This window comes from Trichoplusia ni, chromosome 5 (assembly GCF_003590095.1).
Source record: "Trichoplusia ni isolate ovarian cell line Hi5 chromosome 5, tn1, whole genome shotgun sequence".
Classification (NCBI taxonomy): domain Eukaryota; kingdom Metazoa; phylum Arthropoda; class Insecta; order Lepidoptera; family Noctuidae; genus Trichoplusia; species Trichoplusia ni.
In genome coordinates, this window is record NC_039482.1 from 3317702 (window position 1) to 3338106 (window position 20405).

The 20405-nt window shown below is 34.3% G+C and overlaps 1 protein-coding gene across 1 annotated transcript in view; it reads left to right on the forward strand.

Annotated features, from left to right (window-relative positions):
- LOC113494084 (orexin receptor type 1-like) overlaps nt 1-3227 on the forward strand; it is a 93543-nt gene extending 90316 nt beyond the window's left edge. The window contains exon 8 of the mRNA XM_026872230.1: nt 2138-3227. Coding sequence (XP_026728031.1) covers nt 2138-2475 — 338 coding nt within the window. The 3' untranslated portion in view covers nt 2476-3227. The remainder of the gene's footprint in view (nt 1-2137) is intronic.
- Nucleotides 3228-20405: the final 17178 nt, after the last annotated feature.

Here is a 20405-nt window from a genome sequence, read left to right on the forward strand (position 1 = left end):
AGCTGTCAGACTTTTTCAAGCTTCTGACTACCTGTAACGACTGTCAAAGATGTAGGAATAACAGCCGGGACCCACAATTTAACGTGCCTTCCGAAACACGGAGGAACTCGTTATGACAAAGATGGTCACCCATCTACGGACCAACCGCGTCTTGCATAGCTTAACCTGTGATCGAATCACTTATGCGGTTATAGCTTAGCCACGAGCTCATACCAGTTCAATAATCAGCCAAGTTGATAAAATGTAGGTTATTTAAGACTAGGTGGCGTTATTTGACAATTGTAGTACATTATTGTTCTGCACAATAGTTAGCATAACGCGCCACGTGGCTTAATTAAAATGTACACAATTTCACGCGAGAAAACATCACAAATGTATTACAATAAAACAAAAGATTAATGAACTGGCAAACAGGATTTTGTTTCACTAACAGCATGACAGTAAAAGGTTTTCTGCAGCGGTGACTCAAATTAGATTGGAAATTCGACTGAATCAAATATGGGTATGAAAGTTAAGTAGTAAAAATTAAAAAAAAAATGGTCTGTGAAAGCATGTGGAAAGGAATGTTAGGGAATGACGATAGGAAAATTTAGCATCTAGGTATTTGTAACAGAACATCAAAGCCGCTTGGTGAAATGTAACGTATTTCACTAATTCACGAACCGAATATTTCATCAAGCGCTATGAGATACGAAAGGCTAAAAGATCAATAAAATAATGTGTTCCTCACTGTTCTCCTGGTGCTACTTTCATGTATTACTTACTTCTGTTCTCCTGGTACCATTTTATTGAGGACTACCAATTCCTTCTCCCCTGATGTTACCCTTACAACTTCCTACTCTCCTGGTACTGCCCTCATGTAACTATATAGACATCACGCTCACCATACGCGAGGTGTCACGGGTTCGATCCCCGCGTAGCACAAGCATTTGTGAGATCCACGAATGCTTGTTCTGAGTCTGGGTGTCTTTGTGTATGTGAAACCCCGCACGACACAAGGATTTAATTACTTAGTGCGGGAGTTGTTTATTAAAAACAAAAAAAACTCCATCCCCTCATCTACTTACTTCTAATTCTCCTTCTCTTCTGGTACCTATATGATGACCTATCATGTTCCTTCGCTTTTCTTTATATGAATTAGTAATTCTCCCACTTCGTTAACCCTGTGCAGTGCCTCCTCTTCAAAAACTTTGTCAGTCTACGATATTTTTTCAGCTCTAAGTTCAGTCTGTATCTACTCGTAACTTGAATTAAACAAAAAGGTCTTCGAATCTAAATCATGAGCTAAAACTTTTTCAAACATTATTAACAAATCTTCTTTTATGTAACCTGTTTAGTTCTCTGCTTTGCTTATCTTTTGCCCTTTACTCTTTACTTAGTCCAATTTATTTTTAACTTTTCTTTTTGAAAATTTTACGCATCGCATTTTAATCTCTCTTATTTGAGGTCTCAGCCACCATCACCACTTTTTAAAATAATATTACTTGTGGAAGCTAGATAAACACTATATATAGATATAACTTTTATATATGATACTAAACCTTGACGTTTTCAGTGGTTTTCGTAATGATAATTATGAGGTTTTCCACCAAAAAGTTTGCATCGTAAACCTAACATGTCATGGACGAATACGAGGCATTAAACAATTTGGAGCACCATTAAAACATTTTATGATAAAATGTTTGTTTGTCTTACAATATAAGTGTTTAGTTTGTTTTGTGCCTATCTAATTGCCTCTATACTCAGGTGACATTTTGACAGTAATAACCGTTGATAGAAAACCCTTGAATTTATGGAAATGACAGATCAAAGAAATGTGACTAATTTGATTGAATTGACCGCATTTGAGCGACAAACCTGTACAGGATTGTCTGGATTATTTTTTGCCACGTTACTTTATCTGAAAATGCATGTCGTATTTTTTTAAGGTGTATAACATGACAAATTGTAATCAAATTTGATGTATGTATTTGTGAACCCAATGGATTTAACATTATTGTGCACAATTTTCTTACTCACTACACAAGATTGATTCAATCACAATTTATCACTGGAACGCCTTAAAATACACCTCCCGCACCTGCACCTGCCCGCCAAAAAATCTTGTCAATAAAATCCAATTTGTCCATTGTTTCAGGTAAATTCCGCCGAGAGTTCCACAGATCGTATTTCAAATGTTTCTGCTGCTGCCACACGGCACCAGCGGCAGACCAAAATGGAACATCATTCGCGCCAATCGGGAGTTCCCGAGCCGGGACAACCAGGACCGTCGTCCGTCGAAACGATTCCTACGTCAGCTACCGTCTCACCCACCTGTCACCCTCAAACCACAACATCCATCGAGACTACATCAGAAATACCAACACTTCCTTCATCGACCAAATGAACGGGAATCGCAGACCAAAAATTAGGGACGATTCCATCAGCGAATCTGCTACCAGATTCACTCTAGCAACCGATGTCTGCAGAGATTGACAACTAGGCAAAGATATCCTTTCTGATATACGTAATAGAGACGGCATAGAAACTTATATCGCGAGAAGTACTAACAGTATTGATTGTAAACCTTACTACGATTGCTTTAAGGATGGTAGGATCGAAGAACGACACAGCGATAACGCTGATTACAGGCACGTTGACGAATCTAAAGATTATGACGATGATATCAAGCACGGTTTTAAATTCAAATTCAATCGCAGTTTGAATAGCTGTCAGATTAAGAACAAGAGGAAGGTTAATATATACTAGATGTTGTCAATTGTTTTTTGGGGAACTGTTCCATTATTTCTCTATTTCAATACATCCCTTTTGCTACTCTAGTTTGAATTGAAATACTAGATGCTATAAATACTAGCGAGGTCGGGAAAATGTCGACTGCTTCGACAAAAGCAAAGCTCTTTAATTAAAGATACTGATTGGTTTTAACGATTTCGAATAAGTTTCTTCAGATCTGAGTATCATACGATGTTACATTTTATACCATTTTCAATCTACTTTTAAATGTAAAGAAGTAATGAAATTTCCTCATCAGCACCTGTGGTCTATTTAATATCTTAATGCGTAATTGAATTTCACAGAAGCCTTAAACATTTTACATATTTCTCGAAAACAAACGAATACGGCTTCGATATTACTTTTCGCGTTAAAGATATTTTTTCCGAATTTCAGAAAAGGTAAATCTTGAAAACATTTGGAACGTCTGGCTTCTTTAAGAGAAAGAAGAAAAATAACCTTTGTCTTTATCGGTTTAATTTGTTTTTTAATGTTATACGAATATATAAATTTTTCAAATTTATTGGACTAGACTACATTGCATTAGAATAGGAAAGCTTTTATATATGGTAATAATATTCGTAATTTGAAAACGTTTTCTTTGGAAAAAATACTTTTTCAAAGTTTATGAAATGTTGACTGAAGAGGTCAAATATTATTTAATAAAAAGAGGCTTTTAATATATTTAGTCATGGCTGAAGACATCTGGTCTTAGACCAAACATTTTTGGATCACGCAAATGCTTGCCCTTCCGGGGATCGAACCCATATTACACTTATTGGGAGGCGTCGTAACATATACCAATCGGCTATCCGTGCGGTTTTATTGGACCCAATAATGGAACAGTTTCTCAAACTATTATTTTTAATTAATTGATGTGAGTTTTCTTGTAAGTCAATGTTATATTTAAGGTAAAAGATAAATTAATTATTTATCTAAATTAAATAAGTCATTCTCATTTTAATATGTTATGCTGAAGTATTCACACCGCTGTGGGAGCAAGATGACTCTATCTGGCTTCCACGTTGACAAAAATCTGAGATAGCAGCTATTAACAAAATGTTTTGCACCTCTGAATTGTCGTGTGACGTCATGACGATTGTGTAACAGATATTTTTAAATTAACGGATACGCGTAATTTATGAAACCACATCCTTTATATCGAATTTCTTAGAAAATGTCATATACAGGCTGTTCAGTAAGATTCTCTTATGTATATTATTTATTTTCGTCAATATATTGCCGTCTCGCTTCCACAAATGCAACAGTTCTTTTTGTAAAGATGACAGGCGCTTTTCTACAACCTTATTTCATAGGACCAAAATCAGGTATATTCACTTTCCTACAAAAGTCATTCGTTAAATCATTTTCACATCATTTAATTAATAACCAAAACGCCCTACGTTGAAAACTATACATATACATATATTTGTTTTGTGTATCTTTAACACACCAAATATTTCAAAACAATTAAATAAAGTTTTTTCTTCTTGAAATACACACCCTGTATAGTGTAATAGGATATTTTGTATTTTAATTGCGATGTGTAAACAGTCAGAGAGCAGGAAATAGCATGTTTATACAGAGATCGTACAATGATGGTCAAACGAGCGAATACAATTTATTTATAGAATTTTCAGTTTGTTTCATGTTTTCCTTCGGTTTCATGCCTTTTTGCAATGTTTGAGATTGGAAACTCTTGAAAAAAGGTTTAAAGCCCCTATTATCACATTACTAAGACTTCTTGGGATTGTAAAAAAATGTTTTGAGTCCCTATTACTAAAACCCCGCAATCTGACCGTCTGTCACCTCACTGTACCTCATGAACATTGACAGACAGTTGAAACTTTCACAGATGATACATTTCTGTTGCTATGACAACAAAATAATAAAAGAACTATCAAATATATGTCACTACTGTTTTTAGCGATATTTGACTGGTGTTTTAAGAGTCAGAGGTACGGAACCCATTGTGTGCGAGTCTGACTTGTACTTGACTTTTCTTTTTGTAATATACTTCTTGATCTCATTGTTTTGGGAAAAGTTATTTTTAATATTTATATTTAAGCAGCATCATTTTAATAATGATCAGAATTATCACGCATTTTTATAACACCATGTATATTGAACCTTCATTTATTATAGAATATTGTATTTTATTACTAAATTTGAGGTAAATCAATTTTAATTGGACAAAAGGTCATACGGTAAGTCTATGTTTACAAAAATCGATCTTATCAATAGGACTATAAAGTTGAAATTTACTCTAATGTACCCCTTTTTCGTATGTGAGTACCAAGTAAAATTGATTTATTTGAATTAAATGTTTCATATATTAATATTTTTAGAGAAAAACCTAAGGTTTAGTAGTTTTCTATGTGTATAAATGTGACCAAAGGTAGAAAATCTAAGATTTATAATAATTAAGGACGATGCATTTCAATACTATTGTAAATAATTTTAAAATCATATTTGTGTTAATTAGAAATTGAAAAATAAGCTAAGCGTGTAAAATATCTTTAGAAATGTAAAAAATATCAAAATAAAATAACTAACATTTTATCTGTTTATATTCTGAATATAACATATTATACATTTTTTAATTATTTTTCATTTTTCATTTATAAGAAAATTTTCAATTTTCGATTGGGTATGAAAATGAAAAAAGAAATTTTTAATAATTTCTTTTTACGATTTCATATTTTATAGCATAATTATAAACGTGATGGATTACGATTAAGTTTTCCCTTCGTTTTTTTTTTCTATCCATATGAAAAATGCAACCAATATGTTTGGAAATTCATCTGACGAATTAATTTGACTTTTTTAAACAAATTGAAGGAGGCTAGATCTGAGAACTAGCTTTTTATAGAGAAAACGAAACGATCAAATTTTTCGGCTTGAATAAAACAACATTGCGTTTGAGTCAAATAGTTTTTGACTTTTATGGTCTTTTTTTAAAAATAAGGAAAGAACGATATGGAACGATAAATATAATATCGTAAATATATATTGTAAATAATATGAAAACTTTCGAGCTTCTCTTTAATATAAATATATATGTATAAATACGAGTATGTTAAATAATTCCTTTAGTTTTATGAACGGAAATGGTACAAATAGACAAAAAAACGTAATAGTAATGACAGAATTCAATTCTTTCACATAACATTTCAAGCAGTTTAAAAAACAGGACGAATTGGGTTCTAACCTGCACCTTCGTGCTTTCAAACCCGTTCACAAAACTGCAAAACCTTAACTGAAATGACAACAATAATACTCTGCTCTATCCCTGCCTACCCCACAAGGGTTTGAACTAAATGATACACACATTCTCACTTAAAAGCCGTGCGTCGTACAAAGTTCAAGTTTTACTACCCCCACAGGATCTAAGCTACGTAGCATTTTACTTTACCGGGTTATTGCAAAAGTTATAGAGGAATTGTCTTTTTAATAACCACGTGCAAATAGATTTACTTTAACTTTTGTAAGGCTGTTTCACTTTATTTTCTTGAACATTTTGTATGACGACAGTGAAGGAAAACATCGTAAGAAAATGGGAACAGCTGAGATTTTTTAAGGGTCTGTAAAGCCACGTCAGAAGCCTACAGACGGTTGCAATTCTAACTCAAGGTTGTATAACACCCTTATGATTAGAAGAAAAAGACAATCATAGAATTAAACATAACATTTCCAAAATGCTTAGTTATAAAAAGGTATGATTACCTATTTCCTAGACGATGCAAAGATTTTTTGATAAGGCTGGGGAATAATCATGGACACCCACCTTCACGGGGGAGGAAACAGGTAGCATCAGACTCTTACTGACTAAGCCTGAACCGCCGTGCTACGTCATTCGAATTTTTGTGTCGGTGGACAGCAATGCTTGCAATCCTTCATACACAGACATCACAGCCTACTTTGATAGGTCCGAGCGATACTAGCCCTTGACAACGCCAAAGCCATAATACGCACGCAAAGTTCGCACCGCATTTTGGTATCGGGGCTCCTAATTTTCATATGAAAATCAGATAGACACACGCATACTAGTGACTGCCAATATCAACCACTTTCCTCATCGAAGGTCTGCTGGTAGAGTTTTCTTTTGTAATAAAGAGCAGATTCCTATCGGTTCGTGTGTACACAAAGTAATTCATTAATAAATAAACGATGTCTAGAAACACACTTATCCTTTGGCGATTAGTTTCTGGTACATATCTTGCATATGTATGATATCTGTGACTCTACCTTATACCACTCGAAATACAAATTGAATTCTTTTTGAATAAATACATTTTTCTATTCCTTATCTACCATTTCTGTTTATATCATAAGCTAAGGCTATAATTTTCGAGATTCAATTGTCTAGCTATGTATTAACAATGTAAATATTAAATAATAAAGTGAATATGAGAATACTTTGTATTATTTAAAAATTATGCCTCTACAAAGGGTGTCCTTAAAATTAAAATAAGTTTTTTTTATTTTTGACAAAGTATGAAGTTGCATCGCAACAAATATGGTGTTGAAGCGAGGGTAAATAATGCCTATTTTCGGTAAAAAGTGTACTGATAAGTGACGTCACACGAGATTTCGCACATAAATATTATTCCTAGATGGCATCGAACCCACGACCTCCGGTGTAGCAGTCAAGGCCACTAACCACTAGACCAACAAGCCATTGAAAGTTGTCGATGCGTAACAGCGCACTTAATTCATAGAGCGGCGTCTCATTTCAACAGATACAATTACTTTAAGAGGTAAACCCACAGTACAGACAAAAGTAAATGAAGCTATAACCTTCTGTAAAGTATAAAAACTCTTTTCCTAACTAACTTAACACTACAGTTACATTTGTTCACCGAGCAAACAATATAGTTTTACGACCACAAATAGAGGCACCGTCCACAGAGTAATAAAAATAATTTGTGTCCAAAAATGGCCGACATTTTTTGCTGGATAACGAGGGTAGTTTATGATACATAAAGTGCTCGTGAACTAATGGGTAGTCATCAAGGGATAGTCCTTGGATTGTTATTGGGTGTGCAGAATATGATGTTTCTATCTTTTTTACATCGTTCTCAAAATCATTCATATTTACATAGTGTATGTGTGATTTTTGGCACCGAATGTTTTTCTGGTACTGAGAAAAACCGCTCAAGTGCGCCTTTGACTCGCGACTCTGCGGGTTCCTTACGAATACTTTGTTTTAATAATTAGCATTGTGTGTCGACGGCTGTACTTATCTTATATACAAATCGTATGCACAACTCTCGGCAAAAAATACAGAAAATATTCTGTAGAGAGATACGAGAAATTTACCTAAGTTTGCATATTCTCATATACTTTTGTTAACCGACTCTACAATTTGACAAAATCGGACAGAAATTCCCCAAAAAAATATTTTGTGCTTTTTTCGTTAACAATACACAAATATGCACGGTACAAGAACAAAGAAAAGTCTTTTGTTTCACTCATGCATCTTTGAATAAAAGAGTGACAGTGATATACGACCGCCTGACCCGCGGGTGTTGTTAAAAACTAAAAGTATTTTTTTAAGGTCAAACCTTTTAGGTGCGTGCCGACGGCGGTACACCAAGTTATCAGTATGTATGTAAATGTCTTAAATATGTAATTAATGGGTATTGTTGAGTCTGCCCGTGACCATGATACCTGCAAAGGTTTCGAAACGTCGGGAACTAAAATCTAAAATTAAAACCGCGATAAAATCCGTAAAAGTAGTTTCATTTCAATGGGTATTGTTAGTTTTGGGCCGGCTTGGAATGTCAAGGGGTGTGTGGGCGTAAGTGACTACGTTATGCCTTACAACGGCGAGGCGAGGTGAGGTGTTTCTCAGGTTTCAGGAAAAGTGAACTTTTGTTTTGGCCCTGTTTTCGTTTTCGCATAATCAAAATTTCTAGTAGGTTGTTTCTATGTGGCCCAGTATAGAGAATTGTGTAAGGAGCTGGGAGAGGCGTTTGGATTGGGACATAGTGGGCTAGATAAAAATATATAATTACGTATGGTTTGGAATAAAATACATATTTACTGTCACTTTTATAGTAGAAAGATGGATAGGGGGTTTGAAGAGGAAGAGGGAGGTTAAAAAAGAAGTACATTGACTAATCGAAGACAGAAAGCAGAGGTGACAATATTAAGTGAAAAAGAAAGCAATAGCGACAAGTGCCCAACACTTAAATTTGTCGATGATGGTGATGATGATGCAAATGTTAAAATTTACACTTGATTCGAACATACGACTCCTGCCTAGCGATCAATCGCTTTCGTAGCTTAGGTAGAAAGGTCATTGACTCGAATAGTCCTTTATCTTGTATCGTGTCTCGTGCTATGTCAGATTTGTTTTTATATTTAATTGCAAATATTATCAGTTCGCAGAAATTACTGTGTATTAAGATAATAAAGATAACATAAATATTAGTATTATGGATGTCATTAAGACTTCAAGGTAAGCTTTATTTTTATTTCGTTTCATATCAAACGAACAGGTGAGACTTAATAATAATATTGTTTTAACAAAAAAAAAATACAACCGATTTCATATAAAAAACTACCAAGCCAAACTTAATCATTTTTTATGACCCAAACGACAGCCTTTCACATTAAATACAAAAAGAATCAACGAAATCGGTTCATCAAGTCCGAAATTCTGAAGTAACAAACAAAGAAAAAATTAAACTACAGACAAATTGAAAACCTCCCCCTTTATAGATAACCATAAGTATGTGATTTAATTGTCAATACAGTAGTACAATATATGTCTAAAAAAACTCTACTTCCCATATTTTTTAATCCACAATCGCTAAATGAGAACATTGAGAACGTCTATGTATCTACATAAGGCTGTGCAAGTAATTGCCGATCGGAGCTACAAATATCTGCATCAGCGTGCTACAGCGGATGTGGAACACAGAACTAATCTAAGTGACACAGGTTACACAACGTATAGACAGGTACAGGTAAAAAATATAAATTCTAGGGAAATATAATAAACGGCCTCAGAGCATGTATTGAGCTGATAGGGATAGTTCGTCAAAAGTGATGGCGGAAAATAGTGCAAGGTTTGTTTAATGCTTAATGCTCATGGCATTAATCGAGGTAGGTTATGGATTAATTTTCTAGTCTTTTCCGAGGGAATGAAATTGCGAAACCACGCGCCTAGAGTGTTAGTACATAATAATATTATTATGTAATTCAGCGTCTTATTTAGGTCTATCAGAATATATTTTTTTATTTAGGATTTTTTATTTTGAAGGTTGATGATAACGTTTTTAACTAAGTTTAAACGACGAAACAAGAGAATCTCAAAAATTAGCCAAAAAGCCTTTTTAAGATCATTCAAATTAAACCATTTAACCAGTGCAACAAGAAAAAAACACCATGAACAATTTAAAACGAGCTTCAAACATGAGAATTGTTGATAAAGTTAACAATGATCAAATCAGCTGTGGTAACTATCAATAGCGTAAATGCAAACACTCATCTCGGCCTAACGGCATAAAAAAATAATGTAAAAAGCACTAAAAAACCTTTGTTGGGTCGTTTTACCGTGGGCGTCTAAATTCACCTTCCAGTTTACACAGAAAACATCATTCAAAATGATTTAATACGAGTAGACTTTAAAATTAATATCATCAAGATAATAAATTAGAACTTTGAAATCCGTGAAAGTCCTCCTCAAGTCCAAAAGTCTTTAAAACAATATTCAACTGACCTTCTAAGTTGATATTTTGGGTTTTAGTTTTCTGACACATTTGTCATTTTGCTGTAACTTCATTTGGGGCGGCTTGACGCGACAAGTGTATGATCAATCATGGCTCTTATGACACACAAACTAACGCTGAAGTCAGCACGTTATACATATTTATTTACTAGCTGTTGCCTGCGACTCCGTCCGCGTGGTTAGAAGATATAAGCTATAATTTATATCTACCCTGTTTTTCCACATTTTCCATTGTATCTTCGCTCCTATTAGTCGCAGCGTGATGGTTTATAGCCTAAAACCTTCCTCTAAGTCTATTCAACACAAAAATATTTTTTCAATTTGAACCAGTAGTTACTGATATTAGTGCGTTCAAACAAACAAACTCTTCAGCTTTATATATTAGTATAGATTCACACTTCTTGTACATGTAAAATGTACAAGCGGACGTAAAACGGAAATTCGCTACCAGTCAACCATAGGCTGATGCAGAGATGACATGATGAGAGAGTACACGGATGGTGATGACACCACGCCATAGCCACTGAGTGTGACGTGTCGTCGGTTCGATCCCCGGGTAGGTAATAGTTTTTTTTTTCAACGAAACCGTTTTTTTTTCTTTTACTAATTATGTATGAATATATTATTCCAAATACTGCAGTGTATTTCAGTTGCAATGACAAGAATTTAAGCAGTCTCGCTGTAAGCCCAGACGAAGACAGACGGACATTCGATTCGTTGAATACTCTAGCATATTTCCACTAGGATGTGAGAAATATAAATGCATGCTATAATCACAGCCAAAAATACAAAGCAAACTAACGAACGCATGGTGCGCAGCATTCATAATCAAAATGCTACGAAATTCGTAGCACGTAGCGCTCTTGAAAAAATTAAAAGGTACCTTCTCGAAAACATTAAAATGACGTAGTATTGTTTTATTTTCTCTAATTACCAGCTTGGATATCGTAATAATAAATCGCTTTTGAAAATAAAGAGATCATTTTAAATGTAATTTTATATTGAAATGAATGAATTCCTGAAATTCAGAATATCATTAACGATGGTGTAGAGTAGGTTGTAGGTAGAGTAGGTCAAAATTAATTGAAAATATTATGTTCAATAATCAAGTAGAATATCGGAAGTCGCTTTTGATAAAATTGGGTTGGCACATATGGTTATACATATTGGCTCATTTTGGAAAACTATGAGATTCCAACAAACAAGTATGGTACATTATTGGGATAAAGAGAAAGATTTTTCACAATGTATAAATTAATTTCAAAATTCAAATTGAATTGAATCTACCAGCTACTACACAAAAAAATTTGATCATTGACCACGCTAGATAGATTTTCAGATTAGAATGTTTGGACTCCAAGTTTCCACATGTAACGGGATCCTCCAAAAGGGTTCCCGTGACCCCGTTACACGAAGTGCAAAGCAAGAAACATGGTTGGGTTTTTCTCAGTAAAAGTCTGACACTCCCTTCCGCTCAACGCAAAGCGGAAGGAATCATTAATTTGATGATTTCCCATCCGAAAAATAGTAAGCAATAAAAGTTTTCTCAAGATTTTTTTCACCGTATGTTCATGGCGTCAAAAACAGACACATTAGAAAGAAGTGTCAGCGTTACGTCATCCGCATTTTTTTTTCGGTGCAATCCTTCATACATGGTAAATCATTGCCTACGTGGTTTACATCCGCATTCTCGTGCTTACGAATAATGCAAATACTACAAGGACATACCTATCCATTTCAAAAACAAACAAAGTTATACAAAAAAGTTACATTTCAACTCCAGACCCAGCTGAACTTTCCAACAGAAAAAAAACTAGTTCCTATCTATTCGTTCGATAGCCTAGCCCCGCCTTTATGAGTGCCGCTATACAAAAGTTTGTGTTGCACCCTTTGTTCTCGTCTGTGGCTAGACGCTTTTTATGAAAACCATTCACAAAAGAACTACACGGTTTTTATATTAACGTTCAGGTGATAGTTCTAACGTTGTTTTTGCTTTATGTTGACGACACCTGCTTGTAATTAGTAGTTTTGTTCTGTTTTATTTGTGGGGTTAAGAACATTTTTTTGGTTTTCATTTTGTTGATTAATTTTGTCGAAATTGATGTATTTTCCGCTTTATACTTCATTTACAAAGATTATTGATCTTATCATAATAAAACAAACTACCTAGATATAACTAGGTCTACCAATATTAATAGTTTCACAGAAATTTTTAATCGCTTTTGTTGAAAAATCAAACCTTTCAGTGCAGCTTCATCATTATTTATTTATTTAAACTTGTACGTACAATTGTGGTACATAAGGCGGACTTAATGCCGCGAGGCATTGTCTACCAGTCAACCTTTGGATGTCTACCATTATCTGTGATATTATCTGATTAGCTATAAGGACTAGAAAAAAATAGGATAGATAAATTAATACAACCTTTAATTAAAGGAAGATTATATACAAATATGCAATACATAATATTAAAATATATCATAATCTATACTAATATATAAAGCTGAAGAGTTTGTTTGTTTGTTTGAACGCGCTAATGTCAGGAACTACTGGTCCAAATTGAAAAATTATTTTTGTGTTGAATAGACCATTCAGGCTTTAGGCTATAAACCATCACACTGCGACTAGTAGGAGCGAAGATACAATGGAAAATGTGAAAAAAAGGGCAGGTATGAATCATAACTTACATCTTCTACCCACGGGGACGAAGTCGCGGGCAACAGCAAGTACATTTATAATTTTACTTAAGGGTGCGGTGAACGAAAACTTTTCCATACAAACGTAATACCAAAATCATTGTCGCTACGAACATATCACCGATTTAAAGTTATGTTATTCGGATACAGACGGTATTTATCTAGGTTCCTATTAAACTTTTAGTTTAAAACATCCACTATTTACGAAATGCGAGCGAATTGCATTTCGTATATTTTAACACCGCTAACAGCATGTTTTCAACTTAATATTTCTGTACTTAAAACATTAATATTCTTAATATCCTTTTAATAGGAACACAGATTATAAAGTCTAGTTGCAATTTATCAAAAAATAAGTGGACATATAATAAGTTTTCATTCATAATTTTTGGTATTACGGAACACAACCAAATTTATCACAAATCTAGAACCATATTATCGCTGTCGCATGTCTCACCAACGTCCAACACGCTATGTTTGTGTGCGTGTACGCACTGCTCGTGGCATGCGCTGGCGTTGGGTTCGACATTATAACTATTAGGTAGTTTACCGATGTGAAAGTTTGTTTTGTTGTTTATAGTTAAATAAAATATTCATTTTTGACGACGACGTAATAAGTGATGATTAAAATTAATAGTTAAATAAATTTAATAATTTGGACAAGGGGTAGAGCGAGGGCGAGCACATAGGTTTTGTTTACTTTTTGTCTGCTTTACTCTGGTATAGCGGCCCAAGATTAATACCTACTCTGTCAATGTTAATTGGATTTCTCCTTTACTTTAAATTTGAGTGTTATAATGTATTTGTTGTAGCATTTGAATTCGAAATTATGGTTTCAAGACTAAATAGCAAAAAAATATATTTGTCAAGGTTTTTTGACACTTTCATTCTATTTGACTACACGGATAGCCGGGCGGTTGAGGTTATCCCGCCTAAACCACTGGGCGCGACGTGTCGCGGGTTCGATCCCCGTGTAGGACAAGCGTTTGTGTGATTCACGAATGCATGTTCTGAGGCTAGGTGTCTTTGTGCATGTGAATTGTATGTTTGTGAAAGCCCCGCAACACATGGATTAAATTCCTTAGTGCGGGAGTAGCTTTTTATCAAAAAAGAAAGAAAATTTTTTTTTTATCCCGGACTTTTGAAGAGTTCTCTTTCTTAGAAACGCGATATAACCGACATCGACGCGGACGAAGCCGCGGGCGAAAAGCTAGTAATAAATATATTTTTTATTAACTAACTATTTACGCACGAAATATTACCTAACCTTAATGTATGTACTGTTTAATATAATATTTAAATAAACCGCCTCTAGCATACCTACTTTAAAATTTTAAACGGAACTTGGTAACAGTTGTCGCTCGCTGTAGGTGATTTTCACGTAGGTATAGGCGAGTTACGACGGAGTCGACGGGGGCCTCTAGCCAATACATGGATGTGGTGGGAGTGAAATATTTGGAAAAAGATTTAATGGAAAAATGGGATAGTGTAAAACAATAGGTACTCTTTCTTATTACAAAAAAAAATCTAACTTGGGTTGGATTACTTACGTAATATTTGTTACCTATTAGGTACCAAAAAATAAGTTTCATAACGAAAACATACTCTTGATCATTTTAAATTTATCGAATTTAAATCTACACTAATATTATAAAGAGGAAAACTTTGTTTGTTTCATTTCACCATACGAAAGCTACATTACCCACGAGTAATATAGGCTATATTTAATTTTGCACAAAAATAGGGTTCCGTAAGATATTAGGATTTTTCGGACACAAGGTGTAAAAAATCAACCAAAAAAGTTACTTATTTTGCGTACCCTACCTAAACTATTAAAGATAGAACCATAAAATGTTCTAAGTAATTGTAGATCTTATAAATATCTACAAAAAAGTTCGCGACACACTATGCCTATCTATGTTGAGTAAGGCACAATAACCATTTTTTTTATTGAAAAATCTTGATTTTTTTTGGACTACATTTAAACGTGTTTATTTTACTCATGCTATTAATCCTTGATAATATTTGGTCTTTGAATAATTAAAATTGGACGTTTGGTTTTGAAGTTATAGCGAAATTAAAATATTACGATTTCTGCACGGCCCGTTATGATATTGTTGTGGTTCTTATAAACGAGAAGGCGCTTTATATTAGCAAAATATATGTATTTTTTATCATATATAAGCTCATAAATGTTATCTATACTTCTATAGGTACTAATATATAAAGCTAAAGAGTTTGTTTGTTTGTTTGAACGCGCTAATCTCAGGAACTACTGGTCCAAATTGAAAAAATATTTTTGTGTTGGATAGACCATTCATCGAGGAAGGCTTTAGGCTATAAACCATCACACTGCGACTAATAGGAGCGAAGATCCAATGGAAAATGTGAAAAAAATAGGGCGGGTATAAATATAAAAATTATAACTTAAATCTTCTAACCACGCGGACGAAGTCGCGGGCGACAGCTAGTTTTGAATAAAGTGGATATGCATTCGTTACGGTATGTTGGTATACCTATCTTTCTTAGCGGTGTTAAAATATACGAAATACAATTCGCTGGCATTTCGTAATAGTGAACGTTTTAAACTAAAAGTTTAATAGGAACCTAGATCAATTAAATAGGTACCGTCTTTTGGTATTACGTTTGTATTGAAAAGTTTTCGTTCACGTTTTATTTATATTGATATTAGGCATCTTAAATCTAAAAATCTAATAAATATATAGATATAGCCATCGTACAATAATTTCAAAAAAAAGCATTACTGGTTTTTGTGTACACCAACGGTTCCGAAAATTAAATAACAAAAATAAAGCATTTACTGAACAAAATTAGTACAATGCAGTGGTTATCGGTCATTATGAATGACTCGCTACAAACGTACTACACGCACGCACACAGCTACGCGCTTCGCCGCGAGAAGTCCGATAGAGATAGCAATGTTTCGTCCGATTTTTGGCTCGCGTCGAATTGCAGTTGCGCGCTGCTTACACCGGCCTCTTAATAAATAGGATTGTCCTCCTCTCTCCTACTTTTGCTGTGCCCGACATAATGTCCATAATGACCTGTGAACCTAGTTATAATTTACCACCTAAACATTATGGTATGCAATAAAGATTTGATTTGATTTGACTATAAGGCAGGTGGTGACTGGCACTGGTGTGGTGGTGGCACTCCCTGGTGACAGTCTGATTCATTTTGGGCACACAGTTCCTCTGTTACAAAAGCTCACATACGAGAATACGTCGCCAGTTTACATATCAATATTCCGTTATTTAAAAGCGTAGGTCTAAAGGTACGCAAACAGTCATAACGCCTACTCAAACTTCAATATTCCTGTCCCCATAATAAATGTTTATAGGTTTGCATAACCCTATCCTGTGGGGTTTGGGATGTGTTTGAAAATGAGCTTTAAAGCTTTGGAAATAAGGGTATTTGTGGATTGGAGTAATCGTATGTGGGTGTCAATGTGTTACGAAAATGCATTTTACTGCTTACAAAATCGAAGTGATTTTATTGTATCTGTCGAAATGTTTATTTAATCAAATTGTTAGTTTTAGAAAGTTAAAATTTAAAATGATAATGTACATAAATAACAATGAAAATTAGGCATCAAGCTACTGTATTCTATCATAAATTCTAAATGAGAAAAAATATGATGATACATAGAGTAATTACTTGTGGTAGGACTACGAGCCGCTCTCTAAATTGCTATAATGTTTTACCCTCTCACGACCCGAATTTTCCAAAGAAAAAAACGAGCAAACGCCGAGCAATCTTCCCATACGTCTTTATAATCGGAATCTTTTACTAGCATTTGTGATATAAATTTAATGTATGGTACTCCGCCATCGTATCTGGCTGCCAAGCTTTTGTCTAAATAGATCCACCATTTCATTATCTGCTTACTCAACTTTACTAGCACAGGACAAAACAAACCGCCAGAGATGAAATTCGACAAGAGAATTTCATGACACCAAAATTTCCGGAAAAAATGTTTGTGTAACAAAAATCATAGTAAATGCTGAGAGGCCGAAAATATGAGGAAGTATTCCAACGCTATCAAATAAGGGAACTGTATATGATTTTTTTACGATAGCATAAATAGTATTAGTTTTTGTATGACTCTGCTTGAGGCAACTGTCTCGTTTCGTAGGCGTTATACTAGAGTAAGCGAGACAGTGCTCTATACAGTAAGAGCGGTATCTCTCCTTTACAAGTGCAATAATGTAACAGTCGTTCTGGTTTTGGATTGAGGAAATGGGGGATTTTTCTGGAGATATTTAGTATCACTGTTACGTTTAGTTTATTTTAATTAAGAATCTCCAACAAAAGATATACACTATTCATTACATTAATAATTATATTCATGTAATGAATGATTGGGAAATATTTTTTTAGTAGATTATAATAGCAATTTATTCATTAAATGAGAAAAAGAATGTTTTTGAATGATTAAATTAAACATCGTAAAAATAATACAAAAATAGGTAATCGTATAAAAATCTATTTTTAATCATAGCATGCAACCAAAAATAGAGATTTATATTTTCTGTCGATAAAGATACTACGAACACCGAATATCCAAAAAAAAAACAGCAATTTTAAACGAAATTACTCCACCATACGCGTCCCATATTAATAACACTAAATTTAATTACCACAACGATTACGTTTTACCTATATTGAACCTTATTTAAATGCTTTAAGGTATAAATTTATCAAGCAACTACTATGCAGTTTTTCCGCTCAATTCATTGTGAGATCTGCTTCAATAAAAATGTGTTGACGGAAACATTGAAATAAAATAAAACGCTAGTTTACAATTTATGGTGATACATTGAGATAGACGTGCTAAATGGCGATAGTTTTCAATTGGTTTCGAAGCTGAACTTTTGCTATTTCAAAAACGAGACGAATATCCGCAGATATTGTGTGCGTTTTTTTGTACTATTCCCTAAATTAAGGAATTTTATCCTTGTTTTACGGAGATTTTGCAAACACACAAATGACGCGCACAAAGACACCCAGACTCAGAACAAGCATTCGTGGATCACACAAATGCTTGTCCTGCAAAGGGATCGAACCCGCGACTACCACTCGGCTATCCGTGCAGTCTTGCTCTTTGTCTAGTCGTGTTGGATTGCTGTCACATTAAGCTGTGCAAGTAAGGGAACAGTATTGGGTCAGTGATCGGTCAAGGACATTATATTAAAAGTCAACGGTGTGTGACGCAACGACGCAACAAAAATAGGTGATGAGGAAAATATGAGAAAAAAACACTCATCTGATCATTTTAATCACACTCTATTAAACATTTCCAGGGCGAAAAAAACACATGAAAACATGAAGGAACCGCCGGAAGGATACTATTGTCATAATGTAGTGAGTAGGTAAATAATTGAAAATAACAGCTTATCTGACTGCTGGCCACAGATAGAGAGTTGTAATTTGGTTGATTTCAGATAACAATCTTTGGAATCCTGGTTTTCCCTCGATATTTTCTATTACCCCTTGCCAGTAGTGTGAATGTGATTGGCGAGCCATTACAAGTACTGTCAATACAAAAGAAATGCTAAACATTCTTATATGCTTTTAAATACAAATATTACACCCAACCACAGAAGCAATAGTCGCTCTTATTACACAAACATTTTGTCCTGGATGGAAATCGAACCCACAACCTCCGGTATACCAGTCAGTGCCTCTAACTACTATGTTTGATACACATAATGTATGTTGCCTATAAAATAGGCATGCAGCTTGTACGTCACTTCTGAAAATTGGAGTGAGCCCTCAACATTATGGCATTAATTTTCAGAATGTTCAATAGGGATGTGCAATAGCGGGATTATTTTCTTGGAACTTGGGGTGATTTTTCTGAACTTGAAAATTTATCGAATAAAACATTAATTAAATTGCTTGTAAAGTCTTTCAATCACAAAGCACTTTAGGATGAGCCATAAAAATATGTTTTGGCAAAAAAAGCACCAAAAAAAATATCACACGAGCCCATTACAACTAAAATTATTTATTTTTAAAGGAATGATGAATACAATAGTTTTGCATTTACTCTAGATTCTTCCTGTCCATTCTTCCATAGAGCAGGGGAGATCGATCCCGCATGCATGTTGGACCTGTGCCTCCGTACATGGATGCGTAGCCGGTTCGACTACCGCGTAGTATAAGCTTTTCTGTGATCCACGAATGCTTGTGCTGAGTCTAGGTGTCTTTCTAGTACATATGACTTAAATGTTAAGCAACCGTCGTTTTAAAAAACAAAGCCCAGAGTGCGGGAGACCTTTTTTAAAAATGAAATAAAAATAATAATTCTGTATCATGACCACGTCCCAACACTGACTAGTCTTGTACAGATGATAGCTACATTAGATATATTGCAGATTACCATCTTACATTACTACAAATTCTCTAATCAAGCTACTTTCTAGTCTACTTAGCTAACAAAATAAAATATTAACACAACACAATAAAGTTAAGTTATCAGAAGGCTGACTCAATAACAAATTACTTTCATTATTGATGCAATGCAATAAAATGCAATATTACCATTTTTCACACAGTGACATCTAGTTTTAAGCTAAGCTGAGCTTGTGTTAAGAGTAATAGGAAACTGATAAAATTATACTTCATATACTTTTATATAACATTTATACATATAGTAATTAAAAAAAAACATCCACGGTGACAAGTCATACTTACTTAGGTAAGTAAGAAAAGAAACCACACAATACTTAATTTTCAAACGTCTGACAGACAGACTATCAGATAGTTTCGTTTATACCAAACCATATACGTAACATATACCATAATACATAAATTACACTCAGACAAAGAAAAAATGATCGTACTCATCAGGCAAGCCTGGGCACCTGGGTGAGAATTAAACGACCACCGTAGCCCACAACAGACTTTTAACTCTCCTTCTATCTATAGGCCACGACTTTACCAAAATTAAAAGCCACTACGCGGAGTGGTACTTCTGCTTTAACTTGTTTAGTTAAAATACCGTATGATACCAAATAATTGCAAAGTTTATGAGAGTACGGTGTAACTACTTTACATGATTATTATTACTGAAATCATTTTCATGATGTTCTCCACAACTAGATTCGGTTTTGTAAAGCCGTTGCGTAATGACTGTCATTTAATGATTGTCAATAACATTTTACGATGCC